The sequence below is a fragment of the Alosa sapidissima genome, chromosome 2 (assembly GCF_018492685.1).
Source record: "Alosa sapidissima isolate fAloSap1 chromosome 2, fAloSap1.pri, whole genome shotgun sequence".
Lineage (NCBI taxonomy): Eukaryota > Metazoa > Chordata > Actinopteri > Clupeiformes > Clupeidae > Alosa > Alosa sapidissima.
This window is the reverse complement of record NC_055958.1, coordinates 23243659-23254603: the sequence shown is the minus strand read 5'-3', so window position 1 is coordinate 23254603 and position 10945 is coordinate 23243659. Positions and strand designations below refer to the sequence as shown.

At 43.7% G+C, this 10945-nt stretch overlaps 1 protein-coding gene across 1 annotated transcript in view; it reads right to left on the bottom strand.

Moving 5' to 3' along the window:
• Positions 1 to 4108: 4108 nt before the first annotated feature.
• The window catches only part of edar (ectodysplasin A receptor), a 34059-nt gene continuing 27222 nt past the window's right edge, over positions 4109 to 10945 (bottom strand). Inside the window, exons 8-12 of the mRNA XM_042084418.1 lie at positions 10746 to 10820; positions 9147 to 9219; positions 7654 to 7840; positions 7317 to 7377; positions 4109 to 6335 (exon numbers count right to left, since the gene is read on the bottom strand). Of these exons, the coding sequence (XP_041940352.1) occupies positions 5995 to 6335; positions 7317 to 7377; positions 7654 to 7840; positions 9147 to 9219; positions 10746 to 10820 (737 nt within the window). The 3' untranslated portion in view covers positions 4109 to 5994. The remainder of the gene's footprint in view (positions 6336 to 7316; positions 7378 to 7653; positions 7841 to 9146; positions 9220 to 10745; positions 10821 to 10945) is intronic.

The following is a 10945-nucleotide window of genomic DNA, read 5'->3' as shown; positions in this document are numbered from 1 at the left end:
TGTAACCATCTAAGGAAATCTTTGGTGAGAGTGCACAGGCACACTGACCATAGGCATACTGAAGTCAGAACAGAAGATGGATTACTGCTCGTGTTCATCTTTCACTGCCTTCACAGCTTTGTCAATTCAGCCTTCCCCTCATTTAACAAAATGATGAATGCCAGGGGAGGTTGAATAGATTAAAGGTGTTGAGCCCTTCACTTTTGTTGAATAATTCTCATTATAGCATATCTCACTGTGAGATACTCACACACGCGGACGGTACACACACACACACACAGACACACACACATACACACAGATGTGGAGCTGGCAGATGGAGTGGAGTTCCATACTTAGACCTCAGCATGTGTGCACCTGCTTTAAGTCCCATTGTATCCCTTTATGTTGTAGTAGACCATCTCCTACAGAAACCAGGGGGAAATCAACATGCTATGTAAGGACTGTGGAGTAAGAACATGCAGGTTTATCTGCACATCTACATTCATTACAAAAGCATTGTGCTGACGAAAGAAGTGGAAATGTCTTAAAGCATGTTAATTATTCCTGATGTACCATGGCGCCTTGTTTGACTGAAGCTGTTTGACAGGTCATGTTTTAGAAATAGAAAGGTTTCAGTAGTGTAATGACTAGGGTAATGAAGTCCTACAGTATATTCAGTGAGCCTTCATTTTCATTTTTGAACTTGCCATGATTGAAGAGATTGTAATTGGGTGTCAGTCAGGACGTGATGTGAAGGATTTAACAACGTAAAAAAAATGTTCTTCTCCAAGAGAGACTGGTGCCTAGAAATGAAGTATTGACAGCTATATTGGCCAAACACAATACCTGTTCCCTTAAGCATTTACTATAAAGTGAATGAAAATATTTGAGTGAAAAACTCATTTTCCACACACTGGGTTTGTAGAAGGTTGTTTTGATGAGTCTTGCCTGAGGATCATCTTTTTGCTGTTTTTGTTGTTTTAGTGCAGCCAGTCCTTCCCTCAGCGTGGAGAGAAACTACTGGAGCTCCTGCAGCGTCCACCTCCTCTGGGTGTGTGTGGTGGGTGTGTGTGTGAGCTGGGTGTGGGTGTGAGCTGGGTGTATGTGGTGGTTGTGTGTGTGAGCTGGGAGTGTGTGTGTGAGCTGGGAGCGTGTGTGTGAGCTGGGTGTGTGTGTGAGCCGGGTGTGTGTGGTGGTTGTGTGTGTGTGAGCCAGGTGTGTGTGGTGGCTGTGGAGCTGCAGGCCTCCCCCTCCTCACCTCCACTCTGCAGTTCATCTGTCTCACTCATCGTGGCACAGGCATTTATTTCACTATGCCCATTGCCCACCCCAAGGTTCCAAGTGCCTGTGAATTTTCCAGTAAACTGCCAGCGGTTGATTTATTTATTTTCATTACTTGACATACTTAAAGGTTTGGAAATATATATCTGGTCTGTTTCTTGCACATTTATATACTGTAAGGCATCAGAAATGGGCTGTGGTTTTGATAATTTATGTTTGGGTATTTCAGTTGACCTTAATCGCAGTGGAAACAATTTATCATCCCCCCTGGTTCAGTTTTTTTGGCTAGTGGTCATTAACATTTTGTTTACATTTCGGAAGAAGTGGTTATGCTTTAACAGATATAAAATGAAGCAATCATGTCGAATGTTGGAAACCACTAAATCTATATATGTATGAATGTTTGTATTCATAAGTCTTTTATGGTGTTTAAAGCAAAAAACTGCACACATTTTTTTTTTATTTGTGGGCTGTTTTAGTTCAGGTGAAATCAGGACTGAAAGGAAATAGTTTGTTTTCTGAATGTCGTGTTCAGAATGGGAGTCCCTTTCCCTTGACTACGATGCTTTACTCAGATTTTGTTGCATGTCGTAGAGGACGTTGTCTATTGAAGGGGGTGACCCACTCCAACCCAGCCTTTCATCTCTGCCTCCTGTGGATCTCTGTTAAGATAGTAAAGCAGACTGACTCATCTGGCTGATCTCACACCACAATGCCTGCACTACGCGGGTGTAATGGGGAAGTAGGTACCCGTGACTTCATGGCATATTTAGTTCTATCACTAACAAGCTTCTTCAGCCATTGTTTTTATTTATTGCTTAAATGATACTACATACCTTGGCTGAGGATATGTAAACTGTTTCCCATATTTGAAAATGATTGATGACCTCCACGGCAGGAAACTTGTTTGAGCATGTTTTCATGTTTTATCTGTTAATATTTTCACATAATTTCTATTACTTTGATCCACTCCTCAGCAGCACATGAGGTTGCAGTTGCACCTTAAACTGTTTCTGCATATTAGACACTCAACGCCAAACATAATTGTTTTGCTTTGTGAAGAATTAAGTGTGCATTATGCAGAGCAGAATCTGTCAAAACAGTATCTTAGACATTAGGTTTCTCAATGCAGCATTGACGCAATTGGCAGCATATGACTGGACAAGCTTCGCTTCAGATGCAAGTTCGACTTTCCAACAATACAGAAAGATTTTCCTGGCGCCATCATCTAGTACCCAACACACCTGAGGGTCAGCTCCACTGCTGTGTGATAGACTCTGTGTCTGGAGCTGGACATGGTGAAGGTGCCTGGCATAAGGGCATGGGAGCAACTGCACTGCTGCCATCTTTTCACACACACCACACACACACACACATACACACACACACACTGACAGAGTAAGATAGGAGCTCCCAGCCCTGGGGTGTCCAACTGTGTGCTCAGTGCAAATGCCAAGCCCTAATGACAAGCTCCCACAATGAGGCCTCAGGTGCCTGTCAACTCTCGGTGCCTTTAAAGCTCGGGATTATCTTCAAAAAAAAAGAGACAAAAATCCTGCAGCGTTTGAAATTTGAAGAAAGCCAACAGTGCCCAGTGCTATCAGATTTGACTCTCTTTTCTTGAACGCTGGGGAAGATCACAGGCCGGGCTTTAGTGATGTATTTCATTATTTATTTACAACCCTCCTCTTGACATGCGTGACCTTCAGGCGTGTGGAGGGAGAGTAAGCTGAGATCTGATGTAGTGCCGCATGTGACGTCTGTAAATGATATGCAGTGAGAGAGACCCATCATGAAGCTCAAATTGGGACTCGGATTGTGGAGGCTTCTAGCACAGTAGCCCATGAGCCCAGGGTTGTCTGTGTGGAGTTGACTGGCCGTCCTGCGCTGCTTGTTCTCTGCTGCGGGTCTGCTTTTAATGAGCCTCTCCTCGTGAGGACTGGCCCTCCGTGCTCAGAGCTGCTTGAGTGCAGCTTGTGGCTCTTTGAAGCGCATTTTAACATTGGAACCTCTCAAGTCACTTTTTTTCTTCAAAAAGTCCTGTCAGAATATTTCTCCTCTCTTGAATACATTAATGACAAATATAATAAATGTTCGATTTACTCTGTGTGTGTGCGTGGATTTGAGTGAATGCGCGCTGTGGTGGGAGATTGCATGTCCCATGCTGCCTAGTACCCAACCTGTCATCAGAAATCAATAAATAACTTTCCCTGCAGTACATAGTGCTTTCAGTCAAAAGGGCTCAAGACCTCCCGTGATTTTCAATGAGAGCCACCCAACCACAGAGCCCGCTTTGTTTTAGGACTCCATTCCTTCACTCTCGAAGATCCTGTCATCTGAAATTGATCAAGTAACTGTAAAACAAAGCTCAAATGCCTGAGCGCTGACGGGCAGATGCTGAAGAAGCTGCCTGATGCCTAATGGGCATGTGAGATGACGGGGTTCAAACAGTATCAGGGCTGCGCACGGCCCGGTGGGATTCCTTCTCCTGTGCCTCTGCTGTGTGTGAAGGGAATGAGAGTGTTCAGTTCACTCTGCACCACACACATGCAAACAGATTGAACTCAATATGGGCCATATTAATCATGCCCTGTGGTCACCCTGCAGTACCTACGCCATGTTGTCATCAAACCCCTCAGCCGAGCGGGGGTGGGGGGGGGGGGGGACTAGGCAATAGAGGGAGAGAACTTGGTTGGGCAGATCAGCGCGGCTGCAGTCATGACGTTTTAAACAAACAAATGGGGGGGATTAATTCAGCTTTTTAGAACATGGAAAAAAAATATCACAGTTGCGATAAGAAGTTAAGTTAAATAACTGAAAAAAGTTTTCATTTCTAATACTTCTTTATTGCGATGCATATGTACAGTAATAAGTTATATATACACTTACATCTTGTATTGTACATCTGGTATTGTTTTGCTTCTGTATGTCTTAAAATCTACTCTGTAGGAAAAATATGTTGAGGTAAGTGAACCTGTTATGTACACATTAACCAAGCACAACCAAATTTCTGTCATTCACTGATAGCTGTCCACTCCTCTTTTACATGGTGAAACAAGAAATGTTTGGCAGTGAATACATATTAAAAGCTAAAGATTGTACATGCAGATCAGTTCCTTAATACCACCGGAGTCCTGCTCCTCTTGAAATGAATGTTTTGGTAACACCTGAAAACTGGGTCTTAGTGTAAACACAGTACTGCAAAGACTATGGCCACACTTTCACATATTTGTTCTAGACGAAAGACAAAAGACAAACCGTTTCTGTTTGTAACACACACTAGCTAACAGTTATGTATAACTGTACTTATCAGACCAGTTACTAAATTGTGTATCGGAATTATATTCATATAATTAACATTTTCATAATAGATACAAAGTAAGAATTACAACAAATTCAACTGAATTTGTAAAATTCAATGGATTGTCTGATTATGAAGAATATGCATTACAATGGGACTTCTCTATGATGCTTGGAGCAAACAATAAACCAATAAGCACAAAAATGAAAACAGTTCTCAAACGGGGCACAACCATGTTCCAACATTGCATTAAGTTAAGAGCACTTGTCATTTACAGCTTATTTAGAATTCACTGCCTCGAATGTATAAAAGTGAGCTAGTAGGGCCTACTGTACACTGGTCAACAGGCACGTTGCGGTCATGCCCGTTTCACTCCCACCTCAGGCATAGTTAAGTGCTTCAGCGGCTGCCTCTCTGTTATATTGGCCACTTTTATGGCTTTTCCATTTGGTCTTATTAGTTAATTGGGTGCTGGAAATCACAGGCACTTTGTAAACCACCAATTTCGGCCAATTATAACCAGCAGCGGCAACAAACCGCAGGAGGTGAAGGCTCAGGCTTACGAGGGATACGGCTTCTCCCTCTCGCCTCCCCTCCATCAGTCAAGCTCTTTATGACGAGACCCTAAACCCGTGAATAACAGGATAGTGAGCCACATAAATGTAATGTAAGAGTTCTATGTGCATAGACATCTGGTAGACTTATAACTGTCTAGCTTTGGGAGAGAGCTGTGGGAGAGTGTGAGTGAGACCAAGACTTCAAGTGAAGCTGATACACCTTCATGTGAAGCTAACAGACCTCTAACAGTAAAGCTTATGAGAAAGGCTGTGGTGGTCTTGGCACTATGTGTGTGTAACACGTAACGTGTGGCACTTCCATTATATATAGAAGCTGTTTTTAGAGCCTTCTTTCCTCTGAACCCTGTGAAATGATCAAAAAGACATGCAACACTGCCTGTTTGAAACTCAATCACTTCACTGGAGCATCCTGCGTTTGCAGAGTTTGCAGGGCATTCTGTTGTTTGCCTGTTCTTTCACCCAATCATGAGGATAATAGAAACCAACTTGTGGCTTGTGGGAGACATAAAACAACCAAAACAAGAGAAAAAGAAACAACTGACAACTTTAAAAAGTAAAAAGAAAAATACGAAATAAAAAAATTTAAAAATCCGAACCGGACTTCATGATTTATCTCAGGCCCAGGCTGTTCGTAGTCCCTAATGAGTTCAGTAACTGTTGGTTCCAGCCTGCTGTGCAGTGTGAGTCAGAGAGGGAAAACAACAGGCAGGCAACGTGTGAGGGACGAGGCTCCGTATGCACGCCTGTCCCTCTGTGTCTCTGCCAGGGGGGGCCTGCTGCTATTCTTCATGTGAAGCGGAGCTGTTAAAGAGGTGGGGGGGGGGGGGGGGTTGGTGGGGAGAGAGGAGGTGCTTAAACACTGGCACAGCGGGACGTCAGAGCGGGGCCCACGGAAATGTGGGGCACCCCCTCCAGACCGCCAAGCAGGTCTATGCACAGCGACTCCACCGCGTCCAAGCGCTCGATCTGCACCAGCTTGGTGAGCAGGTCGGGGATGCTGTAGCCAGCTGTGCTGATGCGGTCAAACAGCTGCATGCCGTCCGTCATGCCCCCGATCTCGTCTCGCTTCAGGCCGAAGCTCTCGGCCAGGTGACGCCACGTCTTCACCACCGCCTTGTCTGTGTTGTAGGTGGAGCTAAGCATGCGGCTGGTCTTCTCCAGGCAGTCGAAGGGCAGCTCCGTGGGACTCTGACCTGGCAGGGCAGGAGGGAGAGGCTCTGGTCACGGTGTGTATAAGTATAATATACTCTTTTGATCCCGTGAGGGAAATTTGGTCTCTACATTTATTCCAATCCGTGAATTAGTGAAACACACTCAGCACACAGTGAGGTGAAGCACACACAAATCCTGGCGCAGTGAGCTGCCTGCTACAACAGCGGCACTCGGGGAACAGTGAGGGGTTAGGTGCCTTGCTCAAGGGCACTTCAGCCGTGCCTACTGGTCGGAGTTCGAACAGGCTTTCACATATGGTGACTGGGGCCATGAGTTAAGCTCAGTGTTAGATTCGTTATGCGACTTTTTATTGCCAGACCCCAGGTAGGACAATCGAACATGAACATATTGTAAGATTATAAGATTACAACATTAACATTATATTATTACGTCTATTATAACACAGTGACTTTTACTTGTTTGGAATTGTATAGAAATGTAAGAGATATGAATACACGCTGTGTGATACTAACATAATAAATACAACCCTTTGAAAATTTGTAAAAGATTTGTTTCCATTTCTTCTCCGATTTTAAAAGGGTAGAGCTACTTCTGATCTATGCCAGTGCAGAAGGAATTAATTTTGTTGTTATAACAGAGAGTAGAAAGGAACACAAACATAAGCCATGGCAGTGGAAAAGCTCATATCCAAACAGCTTGCCTCATTTGGTCAGTGTTAATGTATTCAAGAAAGATACAAGATGTCTGACAGATGTACTGAGATCAGTTTTGGTGGAAGTGCCTCTTCCACAGCTCCAGATGCAGCTAGGCGTGCTCACTCAGTGACCCAGGAAAGCACAGACTTATTGCACATGAGCTCAGTTTTATGCAAACATTTTCTACGTTAAGCTACCAGGTTAGCGCTGTACGCATGATATTGTTCAAGCACGCCATTCATGGGGACTGTAGGGGCACAAAGCACTTGTCTGTTTAGGCTGCAGTTAGTGAGAAAAATCACTTACCCTCAGCAACACTGCAGGCCTTTGTGTAGAGATCCAAGATTTTTTTCCTTCGACTCTGAATCTGCAGGTACAGTGACAAACAAGAAGTCAGCCTGAGTCAGGAAATATGACCTCTCTGTCTCCACTGACTTATGAATATTAAAACATGATAGCTTACACCTTAAAGAATGACGTAGAAGCTGAGAACAGAGAAAAGGAAATTTAAGCCGTCAAATGTATTACTCAATCCATCTGAACTCAGCCCCTTTCTAACACTCATGGATACACCAAAGGGCATGTATTCCGCCCACATGACCTATGACCTGGATGTGAATGGCATATGGCCTGAGAGGCTCACCCCAGTGGCCTTGTTGTTGTTGTTGTTGTTGCAGATGGTGCTGGCTGAGCAGGTCTTGTCTCGGGTGAGGTGGACCAGCGAGAGCAGGCACAGGTCAGAGGCGCCCTGCTTCTCCTGAGCCGCCTCCTCGTCGCTGTCAATGCTGCGGCTCAACAGCTGCTCATTCTCAGACGAGGCGTCGTTCTCACTGAGGACAACAGAGCACAGGACTTAGAACATGGAGTTAGACAGGTAGGCCTACAGTATGTTTACTGTTTAGGAACAACGTCTTGTTTATCTGTAAAAGCACAACCAATATGATCATTTGTAATATGTTATCTTGTGATGTTTGGTAGATATTTACCAATGGTTCCTGATTTTTAACATCACCACCTTAAGTAACCTCACTTAGGCATATTACACAGCGTGCAGAACAATTGCCCCCTCTGACTATTTCAGGTAAAAGCACCTTGTTGACAAAGGGTGCACAGAGATGCTCACAGAATGTCATTGTTTCTAAGACATATAATACCTGCTCTGACTTGGCAACCACCACACTGAATTAGCACATCCTCTGGCATGCGCTGCTTAGCCACACTATTTACCCTAACTGCTGGGGGATGGGGATTCACCATCATAGTGGAGTTCCTCTTACCCCGCTACAGTTTCCCAGCAGGAGTATGGCAACAGACCCGCATTTATCTAGTTAGTGCAGTAGGCTAAACTAGTTTATAAATATGATTAAAACACGTAGCATACACCTGCACTCAGCATGTAAGACTATACTGATGTGTGTGTCTAGCCCCCATGAGCATTCATCTGTTCTCATGCCTAGCCTGTAACAGAGAATAAACCCTCATTGTCTGGTTGAAGATGGGTCAAGCAGAGAAGCTGGTTTCAACTTCTCCTGAGACAGGTGAAAAAAAAGAAAGAAAGGGTTTAGGGCAAAGAACTGTCATCCTCCAAAGCAGTGCTGTTTTCACCTGGTGGTTTGGCGGAGACGGCTCATAATTATAACTCCCTCGATTATGTTTGTGTAAATGAACATCTCGCCCTGAAACCCAGGCTTCAGGGCGCGTTTGTGCTCAACTACCTCATCCCTCCCAAAGCCACATAATGTTTCCAGTAAAAAAAAAGACTCGAAGTGAACTTGGTTTTCCATGCCATGCTCATTCAAGGGGGTACACACATACAAAACCATTCCAGAACTGCCTACGCCATGAAAAGAGCCAGCAGCTACACTCAACTGCTAGAACTTGCCCTGTGGTGACTTAATTACCGGCAGATCCTGAGCAGAAAATCAGATAAAAATCATGTCTTTGAGGCCTTCGTTCAAGTTTCAACAGAGTCTGCATGTTCTGTCTTTGTTGTCACATTTAGACTTACTCCTGAAGTATGGAGAAAAATGTAAATATATAGTAAACCATTAATAGTTGTTTAATTAACTATCTATTTAGAGGCTTTTCAAATGAGACATGTAATGCAGTATGCATGCATCACAGTGCAGTTCTTACCTTTTCACTGCCTTAGGAGGAGTCGGTTTGAGCTTGTCAAATTCATCCTTTTCTGAAAATATGACAACATTTTCTGGGAAAAAAAGAACAAAGAAAATAACAAAATGAAATGTATTGTAATTCAAAACAGGCCAGCTTAACATTAACAATTGTAAACTCCAAATGTTTACAGTAAATGTTCTCATGTGCACTGTTCTCTTTCTCCATCTCCTCACAGAAGAGCTCCCAACCAAACAACACCAGTCACTAGCCCTGCTCTGTTATGATAAATAAATGAGTTCAGGAAATAGTAACTATGATGTCTCTCTGAATGAATGTCATAGGTCTAATCCTCCTCTTAGGCTGTGATGAGAAACAAGTCCACCACCTATGAAGATAGTAATGAGATGTTTTGTTGGACTGGCTCAAAGGAGCCTGGCCCACACTGGTAGAATGGTTTGAAGTGCATTCACTGGAGAAATCAGTTCAATGTGCTCTCAGCTATAGAGCTACTGTCCATCAAACTGAGTCTTGACGTAGGAACTTAATCAGGTGCTTTCAAAAACAAGACAGCTGGTCGTGCATGCACAAGATTCTGTCAGTAAACTATTAGCCTTTCTCAATGCATTTTAGTGACAAAAAAAACTCTGAAACTCACAGTTAATGCTGCCACTGACATAACACACTTGAGGGTGGGCTTTTATGAAAACGAAACATCAAAAACATTTCAGTATCATAGTGCAGCTGGAGGATCCCTGTGGCCTATTCTCCTCCCTGCTGAGCCAGGATGGAATTATCCAAACACCTCTGAATCACCTCTCTTAAGAACCAAGCCAGGTGGAAGAGAAGATCTGACAACATGAAGTTTGCATCAGGGTCTATAATTGGACCTAAACCTGCAAGCTGACAACAGGGACTCTGTATAACTAATATAGTTTGACAAGCGTGGGAGAAATGATTGATGTTGTGCTCCGTCCTGATGAAAAGTGAATTCCTCTGCAGCAGTACATGTTAATACACTTGCCAACTTGCCAACCTCCAGCCATGTGTGAATAGTGCATCGGAGGCAGCTGATAACTATTACATGGTTCTAAAGCGGCCATTCAGACCTCAGGGATGGCAAACATGGTCCTGCCAATGAGTTATCACCTAAGTTTTACTCCAAGCAGGTCTCATCAAAACAAGTAGTTATCAGTTTATGCTGTGCTCTATTAGACAGTGGCACATACTGTATGTGTGCTCTGCTGTGCAGCAGCATTTTCATAATCAAAAAGGTAGATGTTGAATGCATCTAAAATACCCAAACTTAATGATCAATTGCACTTTAGCAGCAACTGTCAGTGTCAGGTTCCAGGCACTCTAAATCTGAGTCTATTACACTGAGTCTGAACATCTATAGCCTACAGCTACAGGTAAAACCTTAACTAAACATTCCAAGAGGTCTTGCTCACCTCACAAGAGGTATGTAGACCACAAAACTGTCAGAAAACACCAAAGAATGGAAGTGCAGAACATTTGCTATGTTTCCTCAGTCAACCGACAACACACTGGCTATCACATTTTTAAGTCTGAACTATATTTCATCTGGAGCCTTTCGCCTTTTCCAGAAAAGCCTCATACCTTGGACTTCCTTCTTTTCCTCCTGTTTGTTTGTCTGTGCTTCTACGGTTTTCACCATCTGGCCAGAGCAGCAGGCTGCAGACGGACAAACACAGATCCCATGTAGTTATGCTGTTTCTCAAGACACTCTGTTTACACTGGGAAAGACTTTGGGAGGGGTATCATATGGAAGTACATATACAGGACATGCTGTGATCTCT